Raw genomic sequence first — 17,600 nt, 5'->3', positions numbered from 1 at the left:
AGTGGCCTATTTCTAGAAGCGCTATTGTTTTCCATGCAAAATGAGTTAGATAGTATTCCTCCAGTTCTTTAGGGGCCTTCTCTCTCTTCTGTGAAGAACACACAGAGAGGCCTTCGAAAGGTAACGCTCCTGGGTTTTAGTTGGAGAAAGAAGGAGTGACAAAGAGCAAGTCTGAACTTGGCACGCAAGTGAGCCGTGCTCTGGAATCCGGGTGGGTCTAGGAAAAAGCACAGACCTCAGTGGAAACATAGGTGGGGGTGCAGGAAACCCCCATAAACTATAAACTGGCTGCATTCTGCTCGAGTCGGGATGGAGAGAAACCTCAAGGCTGTTGGAAATGAGGAGCGGGAACACCGTGTGCCTCATGCTCTCAGGAGCCTCGCTGCTACCCTGGGAATCAGAAGGAGGCTAACCATCAACAGCTTGAACCTGAGCATCCAAGGCACCTGCCATTGTAGCCTAAGCTGCTGGGAGGGTGGGGGAGGGGAGGCTGATTCTTCTCTATAAGCTCTCCTCGCTAGCCCTTCCACTCACTCATTCTGGTCCCACCTCTCCCTGTGAGGTCCCATCCAGTCGCGGGAAGGCTCTTCCCTCATCTCATGGCAGTGCCCCTTCCGGGAAAGCTGGGCTTTGCTTTTCCTATTAGCACCTCATTATCCACTTCCCCAAGAGTCTGATTTCCCCAGACTCTGATTTTCCAACCTCATAAAGCATGACCAACCCCGCATTCCCGGAACTTCATCTTCTCTAGGCTGAGCAAGATCTCAGTATGCCTGTGATGTGTCTGTGACCAGTGGTTACTGGTTGACATCTGAGTGTGTTTGGGGCAGGTACCTTTACATGTCCAGGAGACCGTAAGACCTTGGAAAACTGATGACATCTTGTGTTTGGCTACAATACGACCTACCATCTTTTACTGGGGCTAGGACCGCAACAATGTTGGGTGCAGATCAATGTTTACCAGCAGGTTTATTTGGCTTCCGGAAAGGTCATCATGAAGGGAAGCTAAGGCAGAAACCTGAAAACAGAAACTGAAGGCCACCTGCTGGCTGGGTCATCCTAAAGACGCAGGGAGAGACCTACTGGGAAGGGGCTGGGGTAGTGACTCTGGACAAGTCTAGTCTTCCTTCTGCTCCCTCTTCTGGAGACAGTGAAGTGGAAAAGATCCAGTAAAACTGAGGCAGAGTGAGCTGCTAGGTGACTGAGAAAACAGGTCCATAAGACGGAACTAGGCGGCCTTCTTAGAGGTGCTGTTTCTACCTTAATGCTATTCTCCCATGCAGACTGCCTGCATGCCACCCATGCAGGACACTGTCGGGCTGGACGTGCAGAGCCCATGAGAGCCTGGCTGGCTTCCATATTTTATTCTACGTGCTTGGGTTCCCAAAGGGAGTGGCGCTCCTAGGAGCTGTGACGTTGTTGGAGTAGGTATGGATTTGTCGGAAGAAGTGTGTCACCACGGAGGCCGTCTTTGAGGCTTCGTAGATGCTCAAGTCATGCTCAGGGGTCTCAGACCACTTCCTGTTGCCTGCACAGCTCCCTCTCCAGCACCACGTCTGCATGCACGCTGTCATGTCGCGCCGTGATGGTAATGGACTAACCTCTGAACTGTAAGCCACTCCACTAAACATTTTCCTTTATAAGAGTGGCTCAGGTCAGGGTGTCTCTTCACATTGATAGAAACCCTAATGAAGACAGGTTTCTTGCCTGATTGTATCTCTGTGCGCTATGAGTGTGTACAGTCCCTGTGAGGGTCAGAAGAGGGTGTCGGATCCACTGGAAATGAAGGTACTGACAATTATTAGCCACCACGTGGGTTTAATAACTGGAACTGAACCTGCATTCTCTGGAAGGGCAGCCAGTGCTCTTAAGTGCTGGACCGCCTCTCCATCCCTTATTTCAAATACTTGAGAGGGATAAAAGGGGCTGTATGCATTCTTCTGAGTCCTCTGGACTCCCGGGGAAGAGTCCCATCAGCAGAGCCTCCTAACACTAGAGAAGCCCCTCACGCTCAGTCTTCGTGGAGTAATCTGCTGCCTTGGAAATTCCAGGGACTTGAGACATTCTTAATCAACTTCTAGGTCTGCTTCAATGTCTAATCCGTCATCTACCCATCACCACGGGCAATTCTCCAGACCCCTGAGGAGTTCTCCCAGCAGAATTTAGATTGTGTGTTTTCAGAGAGCAATCCATTTTAAAATATGGTAGGTTCCTAGCGTTTCGAGCTTGGAGCGTATAGGCCTGGTACTGCCTTTTCAAATACGGACAGTTAAACATTCAAAGCAACCATTAAAGTTGCCAGTGGATGCTCAGATTTTCACCTTCACCATTCACTAGGCTGGAAAGAGAACCTTGAGGTCATTTCATCCAAACCTATGATTTTACAGATGAGGAAAATGGGACTAATTGATAGCCAGGGATGCTAAATTACAGCTCTTCTCTAGCCAGATAGCAGGGCCAGCAGGCTCCTCCATGTGTTCCGTTAGTTTAGAAATTGCACAAGCTGGCGAGTGTGCTATGACCCCGAGATTCCACCTTCTGTGGCTTGCTAGTGTTTATGTTTCTAACGTGGGGTTTGCAATCTCCTGCTGCAGTGACCTTTACTACTAAGGCTTCTGGGGCCTCCGGCCAGAGTGACTCACTCCTTCCATACTCAGCCAGTATTTCTAGGCTGCACAGTATCTATGAAGTATAGCAGGTGAAACATAATACAAGTTCCCTCTTGACCATCACAAGACCCTGATCCTGGCCAAAGCCTTTCTCCACACTTGTTGCCTCCTACTGTGATTCAGGAGGCAGCCTACATTCATCCAATGTCCTGGATCCCTTGGCCCCTTCCACCAAAGTACCTGTGTTCACACCCTTGAGTGTGAGTTATTGTCCTCCTTGTTTGTTTCTGGGAAGGATCTCAAGTAGCCTAGGCTGGTCTCCAACTAGCTATAAAGTCAAGAATGACATTGAACTGCTGAACCTCTTCCCTCCACCACTCAAATTCCATCATTGGAGGCATGCTTCTAAGAGACGCCCAGTCTCTGCGGTACTAGGAATGTGAACCAGGGCTTTGTTAATGCTGGGTGAGGACTCTACTGGTTGAGCTACATCTCATCCTCATCCATCTTCAGTGTGATTCTATCATTTTACATGAACATAAACTCCACGAGAGCCAACATCTTGCCTGTCCATCACATCCCAATGCCTGTACACCCATGGGCATGCAGTGGCTTTATTCTTTGAAGCAGGTGACCCTTCCTCACCAACGCTTACCGCTGTGAGCATTAATGCCTCTTTATCTTCCATCAAACCCTCAACCTACAGTCATTCTTATCCACTACCTTCTTAGCGATTCGGATAAACTTCCTAGCCATCTGGCGACGTTTGCTCGGATCCCTTCCTGGACAGCCCTCCTTCTGTTGGTGCAGATTATCACTGGGCTTGTCTCACCCTCCGCATCCTCTGGATGTCTTCCAGGTTTCTCCATCTAACCAGCAAGTCCTTCCCACTTGCAGCCGCTCATCACCTCTTCATGCACATCTGAGTGAATTTTACCTGATGGCAAACTGAGCTGAGGGTCTACCTGGGCTCATGCATGGCTCACCCAAGTTCAGAATCCTCCAGATAATCTTCCAAAGGCACTCTCCTGGCCACCAGTCCACACAGCTATGAAAATGATCCTTTCTGCCTGTTGAAAGATCTAACTCCCCAGTCTGATCTCCATCTCTTTATGAAGTCCATTACTAATATGCTGTGCCCACAACCTGGCCTTGTTCTACCTTTGCTTCTGGTTCCCCAGTGTTTCCCAACCAGGGATACACACTAGAACCAAATTGAGAGCTTTTTAAAAATGAGCAAGACTTAGGTCTAGCCACACGCCCTCTCCAGGTGATTCTGACTGCCTTGTGCTCTAGCCAAGACATTAGCACATCTGAAAAGTGCCTGTGTGATGTTTCTGTGCAGTGAAAACACTGGTGCCTGATGAACCCTCTTACCAGTCGAGGGAGAACACTCTGGGCATTCTTCACCAACCCAAATAAAACCTGGGGAATCTCTCCCTTGTGGCAAAGCTCTTTCTCCAGTTTCTTCTTGGCTGCAGGAAATTAGCAAAGACTTCTTTGACTTTCTGAATTGAAACTAATCTGCTTTTCTCCTGGAAACCCCCAGTCTTCTCTATTGTTCACATTCATTCAAGTATACCAGTCAACTCTATATTGGATATAGGCAAGGTGGGGGTGAAGATCAGATCCTTGTCCTTGCTGACAATCTTTTGCAATGAGTGAAACACGGGAACCATGGAATACCGAATATTATCATAGAAATGGATAAGCATCCATGAGTAAATGGGAACTATTTAGATATGAAGAGTCTGCTGTGCTGGGTATAAAAACAACGACACACAGAGCATCTCTATCTGATGGTGTATGCTTCAGTGTTTAGATATGAAGAGTCTGCTGTGCTGGGTATAAAAACAATGACATACAGAGCATCTCTATCTGATGGTGTATGTTTCAGTGTTGGAACCTCATCACACTCATCTTTATGTATTTGAAAGACTAAAGAGCATTAAATGCTTACAGAATGAATCAGCAAACAAATGAATGTTTTGGAGGTGAGGCCTAATTGGAAAAGAGAGGAATTTCCAAGAAAATGGCACAGTAGTTCAGAGTTTGAGGCAGGAGTAAGGGGTTCCACCAAGGCTCAAAGTTTCATATCATAACTTTCAGTCCTAAACTGTGTATAAGGTTTCTACACCCTCCTGCCTTCCTAGAGTGTTTTAAAAGTGAGAATGAGATTAGCACATTTAAAACTAGGTCCCATTTCTAATGACTAAGAGGTCAAAATCCCCCTTTGGCTTTAGGAAATAAATGCTGGAGATGAAAAGTGATGCTCAGGTGGGCGGTGGAAAAAATTGAGGGGCATAAAGAGGACCCACCCAACAGACCAATAGCCTTCCCTCCTTCTCCCTTGATCTTGACATGATTCCCAACTTGAACTCTTGAGCTTCTTAAAGGTGTTATTGATAAGGCTGTTTTCATGGTCATCTATGAGAGTAGCGCTATTTCCTATGGTAATTTTACGCAAGTGTGCTTTTGGTGGGGTGTGCAGCCTAAGTGAACAGTGAGCTGGTGTGCATGTGAAGCTTGTTGCTTTCTCTAGTCGAAACCTCTGATCAGACATACCCTAAAAAGTACAACATTCTCGGGAAAAGAAGCTACCTCTAAATGTCCGTGTGCTCTCTCAGAACACCAATGACACCTTCAGGAGTGTCTGAGTAGTCAAGACAGATCAACACGCATGCGTCTTAATTCAGGGGGTTTTAAAAGTTTGAAAACCCATTTCCTAGAAAGATAGAACAACGTCAAGCCCAGAGCCTTTCAAAGTCAACGATTTAGAAAATGTTGCATGCAGTGATGAGGGCCCAGGAACCACTCCTGAGCTTTGGTCGTGCCTTTGATGGTAATTTATGTTTCATCTTATGAACTGACTAATCATCCACTTCCTGGTTCGTGGGCTGGCACATTCTAGAGTCATGAGTCATAGAACAGTTTTAGAGGCTTATCCTATGCCAGGGTCTGTTGCTGAGAGCACAGGAGGAACTCAGCCCAACCCGTGTGCCATCTGGAAGGGAGGGGCACAAAGCTCTGGAGCTTTAGGTTACAGGAGTCAGGCTGGTGGTGTCACGACTCCCTAGTGGTGAAGGAGATAGAGAACTCTTTACTGACTGTGCTGGAAGGCGGGGAAAAACAAGCACTGATCACAGCCTCGGGGGACTTGCTATCAGAATGGTTGGCTCTTCACACAGGGAAGACAGTAGGAGAAGGTGCAGGTTGGAAGAGCCAAGGTGACCCGGACTGTGAGAGGCAACTCCAGAGATATGGCCAAAATGACAGGGGGCTAGATGAAAGAAACCTACAGTTTGGGTTCAGAGTTGACATTTCATGAAATAGGAAATGAGGAACAATGAGGTTTGAACCAGGGGTAGAATGGGATGGAGGTTGCAGGTCCTATCCACACAGAGGTTCTCATTTTTAAGAAACTGTTCTTGCATTTTAGAAAAATTGACTGTAAAATGGGGGTGGGATGAAGAAGGTTCGCTGTAGCCCGAGAAACAGCAGACAACATGGTAAAACGATTTGCAGAGAAGACACGTAGTTCTGCACCAGTCTCAAAAGAACAGAGAAGCAGGCATGCAAACAAGACTGTGCAGGAGCTAAAACGAGATTATGGAACTATGGTTCCCAAGGAAGGGGTGGAGATGTACTTCTGTGTCTGACTTGTATGACCACGGGACTGGTCAAAGAACATGGAACAATAGTAGGTTCAAGGGAAAGGCTGATGACATACGTCCCCCTTGATAACATCACACTGTAGCCTCCAGGGAATGCTGACATCTTCCATTGGCAAAGAGTAAGCATGGTACAGACGCTGAGAGTCCCTGACTCAGCTCCTATGTAGAAGCATTCATTATGAGACTCTGGGCTACTGTTCTACAATGGCAGATTCATGTTTCCTTTTCTTTTATTCATACATGCACACACTCAACACACACTACAGCCCCACTGCTTCCTGGGCCCAGGCACATATAGTATAAGTAGTTTGCACTCTATTGGGAAACCCTGAACTATGATGGAGGGAGGGCTGGCATTGAAAACAGACAGACCATGGTCTAGACATAATCTCAGGCCAACTCTTAAATTTATCTTGGTCTCCATTGACTTATTTTTTATCAGAGTTTCACCAGTCATTCTGAAATTTGGACTTAGAAGTATGTACACTGCCAGCCCAGTGCTGGACGCATGTACACTCTCACCTCTCTGATTGCTAATTATCTTATTATACATGGGCGTGGAAGAAAACAGCTCCACTCGGGGAGCTAAGGGGTCTCAGAGATAAAAGCCCAGTCAGACATGGAGGGAAACACTCACTCTGTTGCCACAACTAAGAAAAGCACCTGCCTGGAATGATCAGTGTCTCAAACCAAAATCAGAAAAGATCAGGAAGCAAAAGGAGGCAGGTTTTGCAGAAGGGAGACAATGGCAAAAGGTGAAAGGCATTGTTAGTCAACAGAGCCAGCTCATCAAGACAGCTGTGAGTCACTCAGCTTGTGTAGGCAGAGGCCTGGGGAATGCTTGGTGTTAAAGTCTGCTAGCAGGTGGGGTCTCACAGCCATGTTCAAAAGCCCAGGAGTGAGGTTTTGACTAGAAGATAGTGGATGTTGCTGGTCTGGGCAGCAGATGACTTTACAGGAACCTCTGAGGTTGCAAAATATAGAACATTCTTAAAGGAAGATAACCTGAGACAAGTTATTGTCATCAAAGAAAGACGGACAAAGTGATGGGTTTTGGACCAGAAGAATCTACTAACAGAGCACTTAAGATGCTTAAAGGAAAACTGTAGGAAGTTCGAAAATGCAAAACTTGAATGTGCCCCACACAACAAGCCCTGTGGGGAATCTGCAAGCAAAGGGAGGGGTAACCACACCCTGCTGAAGGCCATGGCCTCCCCCCAGCTCACAGATCGCAATCATCGGCCCACACAGCCTGAGTGTGACTCTCCTTGACTCTTTTTCTTACCCTAAGTGCTGAGGATGAAGTGCCTGCTTCTACACTGGGGCGTGTGTGTTTTTTCCTTGTCATAATTCCCTTAATAATCTAGGACCACTGTTTTCTAGAGCCAAAGCCAGGCAAGTAGGGCCAACTGTAGATCCACGTTCAAAAGGTCAGGAGCGATGCTTTGATTAACAGAGAGCTCCCATCCAGACAGTTGGAGTTTTAGAGGGACCGCTGCAGTTCCACTACGTGGAATATTCTAGAACAAAGATGGCTTGAGACAGTTTCACCAGAACTATACACACCCAGAGATGACTGGAAGTATGCAGAACTATAAAGGGGTGCTGGCGATGTCCAGGGGATCCCAAGTTCATTCTGTGATCCAGACTAGGAACAAACAGCTGGAAGACTTGGAAGACTGATCTGCAGAGAAACAGCTCCGCTAAGGATGGGAGGGGGCCCAGAGCTGAGAGCGTGAACGGAGCCTCTGTTGGGTGTCCAGTGGAAGTCCCAGGAGTCCTTCCTCCTACCTTACTGGTAGTCCTCACAGCCCCAAGATCTTGGGTTCTATTTTCATGCCCTGGTCTGTTGGTCTGGCAGGGACAAGAGCAACAAGATGCTGTAGGGCATACAGAATGTAGAGGCTCTGCCAAGGGCTGCCAACCACAGCCCCAGATCCACCTCTAAAGAGGGGTCTCTTGTTTGTAACGGGGCTGAGGACAGATCCAAGCAAGAATATGGGCGCTGGCTGAACAGCTTTTATAAGAGTTAACTCATTTCCACCAGGAAACTTACGGTTCTTTTGCCACTTCCATCATCCATGGTTTTTGTCCGTCTTAAGATCACCCTCTCAGACATCAAAAGATTAGAGAGTTACTTTCTTCTGCTTGGTCTCCGCTTCTGTGAGCTGTGGATCTAGCCTTGGCGGTAATTAATCCCATGTTATTTTCCACTAAAACCAGTTCCACAGTAGAGCATATACAGTATTTAAAACTTATTTTCAGATCTAGGGTGATAGCTCGGTTCCTTAAGTGTTTGCCTTGCAAGCAAAAGATCTGCATTTGAGCCCCCAGAACCCACATAAGAAGCCAGGTGTGGTGACTTCTTCAGTCTTCACATTAGGAGGGCAGAGACAGGGATCCTGGGGATATTTGTCTAACCTGCTTGTCTATTTAGCAAGTTCTGGACCACTGAGAAATCTTGTTTTAAAAGAAGTTTATATAAACAAGACAAAAGTAATCTTTGGGAAGCTGTAATAGGGCACATGGACATGAATTGAGAGAGTTGATTCATTCAGTCAATGGTGTCGTGTGTGTGTGTGTGTGTGTGTTGCTTCTCCTCTCATTTTGGATGAAGAGGGCCTGCATTTCCTCCCTCACAGTGTGAGTCTCATCTGGTGCATTCTGCAGCCAGCATCGTCAGGGTGATGAAGCCAGCGCTGCCTGTCCTGACTCAGCAATCCCAGCTTAGTGTGAGCCCCACAGGAGCTGCGTGACCAGGAGTGGCCACGACCTCAGTCCCCAGCTATGTTTCCCAGCAGAAGAGCTTCTAGATTCGAGCCAGAGCTGGGAAGGAGTTGCTGACTACAGGACCCTGTGTAACACTGCATTGTGAGGTACAAACAATGCTTTTGGGCTGAACAATTTCTCAGAGGGAATGCCGTCTGTTGAAGCAGGTTCCCCTCAGGGCCCTCCCTATCACGGTATACGGCACAGCGAACCTTTGTGTCCCTGTGCCATAATTTATGGGTTGACATAACCCATATCTTCTCTTTTATGCTTGAGGTGACACTAGTAACTGCCACCCGCAGGAAAAATGGGAAGCCAGCCACTCAGGCCCCTTCCCGTGTCATCTGTCCTATGGTTCAGAGGAGGACCGTTGCTCACGGCTACACAGTATGAGCTGTGGCCCTTCAGCCCTGGTTGGCCTCACATGAGGTAGTGGGAGCTGAAGATCCTCAGACTTCAGCCAAGATATTTTGAGACTCAATGGTCGTTGGTCTCTAAAGCTGTGTAAATTCAACAGGCTTAGAGCTCAGGGCTATAATCTCAGTTTTCAGGAGGCAAAGGTAGGAGAAACACCGTAAATTCAGTTCTGAAACGTTCTAGGCTATATAACAAGACCCTGTCTCAAACAAACAATACTAAATACACATACACATACACATACAATTCAAATATTTATGATCATTCATCTCCCCAACCAAGGTTTGGGACACACATGTATGGTATATGAAGATTCTTATTTTAATGGACATGTATGTTCACTAAAACTACATACCATGTATAAGCATTTAAAGGGACAAGGTAAGGCTGAATAGGAGTCACGCTGTTTATATATTATATATTTTATATAAAATATAAATATTTTTCATGTCTGTATCCACCTGCCTTACACTTCTCCACACTAGAGACCCCTGGGCTAATCGGCAGCACACAATGTAGAACCTAGCTCTCTGGATACACTGATTGACACACCATGTACATGACCTGCATGTAATACAAATAGGGCGACTTTCATCAGGCTAAGCTGGGTGCACTGATGCCCATCAATCTGAGGAATATACAAATAATTTCTCTCCACGCATGTGCTTGTACTTTCAATCAACGTATGAAATCTAGGTGTTCACTTCCAGGTTGACGGTTCCTGTGGGTGGAGGGTTCCCCCACGTGCTTAGCTGTGGACCCGTGTTCTCACTGAGCTGGAGCGGTTTCTGTAAATGAGAGGCCTGGTTATGAGCCGGGGGTCTCTGAGTTCGTTCGGACAGCACCCCTGTCCCCCTTGACCCTCCCTTAAACGTTGAATCCCTTATATGCATCAAGGTTTATCTTTAGCACGAGTGATGAGGGCTGGGTAGAGGTCTCACTCTGTGAGGAGCTTGTGATGTAAACATGGAGATCTGAATTTGATCCCTGGGACCCACATAAGAATAAGCTGGGATAATGATTGAATCTAAAATTCTGGTGCTGGGAGGTAGAGACAGGAGAATCCCTGGGCTTGCTGACCGGCTGGCTCAGAGAGCTGAATCAGTGTGCTCTGGGTTCAGTGAGAGACTGTGTCAAAAATAAGAAGGTCAGGCAGTGATGGAGTACACCTTTAATCTTAGCACTTGGGAGGCAGAGGCAGGCGATCTCTGTGAGTTCGAGGCCAGCCTGGTCTACAGAGTGAGTACCAGGACAGCTAGGGCTACACAGGGAAACTCTGCCTGGAAAAAAAATAGATAAAAGTAAGATGAATAGTGATTGAAGGAGATATACAACATCAACCTTTGTATGTCTTACATATATGCACACACATGCACCCACATACCTGCATGCAGTGCGCGCGCGCGCGCGCACACACACACACACACACACACACACACACACACACACACACACACGATGAGCTGAGCACCCATCCATCTAGAACCCATCTTTGAGCAGAAAAGGCACATTCCGGAGCAGAGATGGACGGCCCCAGAGTGAAGCTGTCACGAGGTGCTGACAACGTGCAAAAGGCGGAGGAGAGGAAGGAGAGGGAGGAGAGAAAACGCTAGCATCAGAGCCCACGCATCGGCTGGGCTGTGAGGAGTGAAGAGGAGTTTGCAAGGCAGAAAGGTCTCTGGAGTGACTGACCTGCCTGAGCAAAGGCATCAGGCAGGAATCTGCTGTATCAGCAACCCCTTCGGGCCAAGCGCAGACTCCTCAGCCAATTAGAGGAAGCCTCAAGCGAAGAGAAGATAATAGTCCTCACTGTTCACTGCAAACGAGGCTCCTGGACTTCACAACTAGAACATGTCTGAGAGTAAATGATTCCACAGATTTGGCTGTGGCAGGGTGTGGAAATTTTCTCACAGGGACACGGTAAGTACATCTCGTTTACAGTAATATCTGGACGGACTGAGAATGAGCCGTGCCGGGGAAATTGAATTTTCAGATTATAACGGCATAAAATGGAAAGTCTGGTTGGATTGAAATCCTTTCTAATTGTGTTTCCTTTGACGAGATGAAAACTGTTGGAGGCATGGAGCCATCTCACATCAATCTTACCTGGAGAGACGGAGGGAGGGAGAGCACACTGTGTATTCAGCCCTGCCGACCGCCTTGTGAAAGGCATGTTAGAACCAGACAAAGTGGTGCATGCCTGTTATCCCAGCACTGGCAATACAGAGGCAGGGAGGTTACTATAAATTCAGTCTAGCCTGGTCCACCTTGGGAGTCTGATGCCCGCTTGGACTACAGAATGAGACCCTGTCCTGTCATCTCTGAGACCTTCTCTTCCTCACTCTTGTCACCCTACCTGTGCCCCAGACACCTGCTGACTCTAGGGGAGCCTGCAGCTCACAGGTTCTCACCTCTCTCAAGCAGCTGGCCCCAGCCTGGGCTATACCTCGGTTCATTATTTTAGCTTGAATTACTGGAGGTGCTAATTAATTAGGATGTCAGGATCTGGGTTTGCCAGACCATTCTCTATGGTATCAAAGCAACCACCCGGTGAGCATGTTAAATCTTGTCTTTCCTTTGAATAAAACCCGAGAAGTTCCTCGTTTTCCCAAGATGAAGACATGACAGATCTCAAAGAGCTCCCAAGGCCCTAAGTTCTCCCCTGGACCCTGTCTCCTCCCCACACCTGCCTTCCTTTCTGGAAGGTACCAAGCTCCATCTACCAGGGCCTTGTCATAGACACTCGGTTCTCACCTGACAAGAAGTTGTTCTGTTTCTTCACTCCTCCCTGGGAAACCTTCCAGGAACCCCAGACTAGAACACACCACACCATACACCCACGCTTTCTTCTGCCTTCCAGCCTCGACTCCCTCCCCAGCACACCCAGGTTTGTCTTTCGTTGGCTGCCTGCTGACTTGTGCAAGGCCTCACTCCCTGTCCTGTTCTAGAGGACAAAGCCAGCGACTTGTCTTCACCGACAGGTCCCACACGACACACAGCTCACAGTAGGTACACAGTAAGTTCTTGCTGCGAATGAACATACACTGAAGAAATGAAATGTCTTTTCAGCTTGTCGAATGTTTTTAGATGCTGCGAATGATGGTTCTTGTGGACCCATGAGAACTTAGTAGATTCAGATAGAATTCTCCGCACTTCCTCTGCGGTGAATGCAATTTCCTTATGGCCAGTGGTCTGTGTGCTTCTTCTACTGGGAGTCTCTAATTGACAATGATTATCTTGTGACACACGGTATGGCAGATGGATTTTAACCTCTCACAGTCTCTGGGGTCCGGGTCTTATCATGTCCTCCATTCTGTGCTTGAGAACACCAAGTCTCCAGAGGGTTAAGAATCTGTCCAACGCTGCACAGGTAGTGCCAGCAGGAACACAGTGAGTGAGTACTCAGTCCGTCTTCACGCTACAGTGCTCAATGTATCTTTAAGGACAGAGGATGTCATGCTCAACTTGACTTCTGAAGGAGAGGTGGGATGAGCCAATGGCAGAAGGGAGGAGAACCTTCAGGAAAGAATCAAGCGTTCTCAGACACGGAGCCCTGAGGGTACTGGAAGGGGCCAGTGCCGAGCTGGAAGCCAGGCTTATCCTAGAGAGAGCAAAGCTGAGGAATGAGGTGAGGCCTGAGCGGCAGGCACCATGCCTTCTAAAGGTTCCTTGGGATCTGCCCCACCGGGGAGTGGGAGCATGCGTGCACATGCGCCCTGCAGGAACAATATGTCTTCTCCTTTCTGGAGAGAGCTCGGCTGCAACCATAGTCATCGAAGCCTGTGTGGGGCTCCGTGGTTCCTTAGCCCGAGCTGCGGCTCCCTGGTTCTCAGAGACACCATGCACCATTATGAAGAGCAATGACAACGTACGGCTCTCAGCTGTTTTCTGTCATTTCCTCCACTGTTTCCTTGTCAGAAGACGGTGCCATGGCTTCCAGAGCAGTGGGGTTGGACTGCATCCCTTGGGTGTGAGCTCAAGATACTGACATAATGTCCATGCCTGATACGGTGTGTGCCGCTGTGTTGGAGGGGAGATTAACTGTGGTTATTTATTTATCTCAAAAGCTTTTGTTACATTTTTAGTGTGTGTGTGTGTGTGTGTGTGTGTGTGTGTGTGTGTGTGTGTGTGCAAGCATGCACGCACATGGGTGTGCATAAGTGCCACAGTATATGTGTGAAGGTCAGAGGATGACTTCTAGAAGCTGGTTCTCTCCTACCACGCATGTCCCACAAACTGAAATCAGATTATTACACTTGGCAGCAAGGATTCATGCTATATTTATAACATAAATAATATACTAGACCTCTGACTGTGTCTTTGGGGAAAGTAAATAGAGAAGGCTGGATGAGGTCGACTGACAGTACCAGAATCACTGCATTTAGAATGTATAACTTAATCTAAATCCAGGCCCACATGCCTGGTGGACGAGAGAGGGTCTCAGATGAAGGAAGAAAAGGAACTCTTTATTTTCAGTGACTTCACTCGTAGAAATTTCTGTCTTTTGTTCTCTCAGTGTGTGCAGCAGACTACAGGTGTAACAGCTCCCGCAGTGACCCTGTCACAGCCACAGCCACCACCGCTCTGTTGGCTTCCCAGTGACTTTAATGGCCATTTCTGTTCACTGCACTCAGAACAATAGATTTCGCTTAATGACTGTAAAAATGGCCTTTACACCCTGACTGACTTACCTCAGGACTGAACAGCGATGTTGTTGCTGGTAATCCCCATGGTCCGTCTTTATCTCCTTAAATGCTATACTCCAAGAAGGCAATCGTGTGTCACCAAAAAAGACCATAATACAAAAAGTGGTTCACAGCCAGGCATGGTGGTGCACACCTTTAATCCCAGCAGTTGGGAGGCAGAAGAAGTTCGAGGCCAGCCTCATCTACAGCGTGAGATCCAGGACAGCTAGAGCTGTTATACAGAGAAACCCTGTCTTGAAAAGCAAAACAAAATGGTTCAGAACCCCTGAGCCAAATTTTCAAAATAAGACTAGGGCTGGGAATGTGATTCGGTTGGTGGAAAGTTCACCACCATGCGCAAAGTCCTGGGTTTAAGCCCGAGAGCTGCATGAACCTGGCATGGTGGCACATGCCACCATCCCCCAAACAAACAAAAGCTAGGACTAGACTACCCGCTTCCAGCGCGTTTCTGAGAATCATTCAGGAAAAGGCTGCATCCCAACTCCACAATGCCTGCGTTTGTTTTCAGAGTTTCTAGTACCAAAATACTGTTCTTCTAAGAACACTGTCTATAAAACCTGGTCTGTACATGTTTTGTCCTTCCGATCTACCCTGGAAGAAGGTAGATTTGTCCTTCCCTAAGGATATAAGATTTGGCACATATGCCGGGCGGTAGTGGGGCACACCTTTAATCCCAGCACTTGAGAGGCAGAGGCAGGCGGATCTCTGGGAGTTTGAGGCCAGCCTGGTCTACACGAGCTAGTTCTGGGACAGGCACCAAAGCTACAGAGAAATCTTGTCTCCAAAATAAATAAAAAGATTTAGCACATATAAATAAAGACCAGTGTGCTATCTATATGTCCATACAATATATACATATATAGGGAGCACATATACATGCATTTCAGATCAACCATGAATAATTTTAGTATATGAATACTATTATTAAATATTAAACATTACCATAGTTATAATAAAAAGTATGTGCGATCCACTTGAAATTCAGATTTAACCGAGCATCTTGTATCATATCTGGCAATCCTAACATGACCAAAATTGAGCCAAACACCCTCCAGTTAATTAAGTACAGATGACATCAGTGTATCGTGTGTCCCTGTTTACCGATGAAGGCTAGCTAACTGCCAAAGGGCTAAGATTTTTGACTGAACGTGAAGACATTTTAAAATTGGAAACAGGCCCTGTCACTCAGAGATCGCATATGACTAGCTGTTGAAGAAGCAAACAGTTCAGACGTGTCTCTGGTCCTCTCATCGTCCTCCATGTTAGACTGTCAGTATGCGCTGTGCTCCCCCAAAACCTGAGTGCTCTGGTTCCCATGTCACAGGCATATGGTCAAAGCATGGACTAAGAGTGAGACAGGGTTGTGAAATGTTTTGACACGGGTCCCGCTTCTTAATAACTTGGTTCCAAACCAAGCAAGAGTCAGTCATTTCCTTTGTCTGGAATACGATTCCCATTAGGATAATAACGAGCAGGAAAATCAACAAGCAGAGGAACTCCAGCCGCAACGGCAGGTGAATCACACTGAAATCCACCCGTCACCATTGAATCACCCGGGTCACAACTCCATTAAAGAAAGAAAGAAAGAAAGAAAGAAAGAAAGAAAGAAAGAAAGAAAGAAAGAAAGACAGAAAGAGCCAGAAGAAAAAGACACCACATTTACGAGATGCTTCCTGTGTTTCTTTGCCTTCATCACCTTCAATAGAGGCTCTCCACCCAGTGACTTCACGTGGGAGATTTATTTAGGGAAATCAATCCGAAGTGTTGTAAATTACATAAGGACGCATGGTGAGAAGGCAGCACCCACTCGGGCACCTTCCTGCGTCCTAAGAAGAACTAAGGAAAGTCATCTCCTCAGTCCCTCCACACTTGCCAGCTTCCTCCTTGCAAGCTACAACTGCACCCAGCTTGCAGTTTCATCAAAACACATGATATAAATGCTTGTTTCCACACAGTCTGTCTGCAGAAACAAACACTTTCCTCCAACACACTCAAGTCAAACAACCCCCAAGGTGCTGCCTTCTCTCTTCCTTCACCAAACAGAACTGCTAATCCATCTTCTTCCCAGTGTTTGAATTGATCTGGACAAGAGCGGCAAGCGAGACTGTGAGACTTCAGGAGAAATGCGTCCCTGAGGAGAACATTTTGGAATGTTAACACAACACTCTTCGCCTTGTTGTTTTTCCCCCCAGACATAAATTTCCCTGATTCACCAATCACCTCACAACAATGCATGTCCAAGCCACGCTGTGATTAAAGGGGAGAGGATGCCTATTACCCACGTTCTTCACATGTTGGAGCAAGCGAGACCGAGGGTGGTAAACCAAAGGAAATTTCCACTTGCTCCTAGTTGCTGCACGTCGTCCTTAGTCTATAAGAAAGCCTGCTGCTATTAGGGAAGAATGTTCAGCTGAAGTTGGTCACTCGTAACAACAGACAGATGTATAATGTTTTATTTGGGTTAGCTAGCTCTCCTGCAACTAAAGAGCCTAAAATTAAACTGTCTTTACAAAAATACACAGCAAATGATAGCTCTGACTTACTCTAGGGCTCAGATTCTTTGCCATGGAGAATGGAAAATGAGTCTGCTGAGCACGGTATCCGTTTGGACTTGTCCTTGCTGGAGAGAGGAGAGGTTGACATTCTATGGAATAAAAAAAATCAGAAGGAATCTGCATTGAGGGAAAAGGGTACAACTATGCAAACCACATTGAAGGATGGAAAGGGAGTTCTTTTTTTCAATACTTATGGAATTTGAAAGAATAATAATGGAACAAAGACATAGAAAGACAGCTAAATATTTGACCATAGAGGCAAATGGGCTCCCGACAGGGTCCCATGGGTTGCAAAATTGGGTTTTAGTCATTGAAGGGACATTTGTTGCTTGCCCTGTGTGTCACAGGGGAAAAGATAAATTTCTCCAAGTCACCCCTGCAATCTTTTGGGAAACTGAGTTCCTTTAAGGCTCGAGCTCACGGGAAACACCTCCAGAAGTTTGGGCTTTTTAGCTTAGAGGTGGGACCCACGGGAGAAGAGTGAGATCCCTGAGGGAGGCTGATGCTGCTATTGAGGGGTGCCGACTCTTCAGGGCCTCCTGTGTTCAGAACCCAGTGAGGTGGACAGCTCGAGACACATCATGTTAGCCAGGAGTGACATCTGCTGATGGAGAGACCTGGGAAGCACGGTTCTGTTCTGGCCTGAAACCAGCTGGGGGCTGGCTGAGGAATCTTTCACACTGTTGGATCCTCTTTAGATCTGGGCAATCTGAATCAGATCAGCACTCCCTAGACGGCTTCCCAATGTCAGATCAAGGCTGGATGTTTCTGCTCAGGTGTGGTATGAGCGAGTGTTGTGCACACCGCTCGTGGTACAGGAGCTAACGCTTGGCCCCACATGGCAGAGCTGAGGAAGGAAGTGGATGTACG

At 47.1% G+C, this 17,600-nt stretch overlaps 1 protein-coding gene across 9 annotated transcripts in view; it reads left to right on the top strand.

The window, feature by feature from the left end:
* The window catches only part of Kcnj15 (potassium inwardly rectifying channel subfamily J member 15), a 43,600-nt gene that overhangs the window by 12,215 nt on the left and 13,785 nt on the right, over window positions 1–17,600 (top strand). For 2 of the 9 annotated variants that reach the window (XM_048422789.3, XM_085685818.2), the window contains exon 3: window positions 8,926–9,159. The exons of 5 other annotated variants lie outside the window; for them this stretch is intronic. Coding sequence is in view for 1 of the 4 variants with exons in the window: in XM_048422794.3 (XP_048278751.1) it covers window positions 11,335–11,389 (55 nt within the window). In the remaining 3 variants the exon portion in view is untranslated. Of the gene's footprint in view, window positions 1–8,925; window positions 9,160–11,142; window positions 11,390–17,600 lie in introns of those variants that run through there. 2 more of the 9 variants (XM_048422794.3, XM_048422793.3) reach the window with 2 other exon arrangements.

Source organism: Myodes glareolus, chromosome 2 (assembly GCF_982192425.1).
Source record: "Myodes glareolus chromosome 2, mMyoGla1.1, whole genome shotgun sequence".
NCBI lineage: Eukaryota > Metazoa > Chordata > Mammalia > Rodentia > Cricetidae > Myodes > Myodes glareolus.
This window is presented reverse-complemented; position numbering and strand designations above follow the sequence as displayed.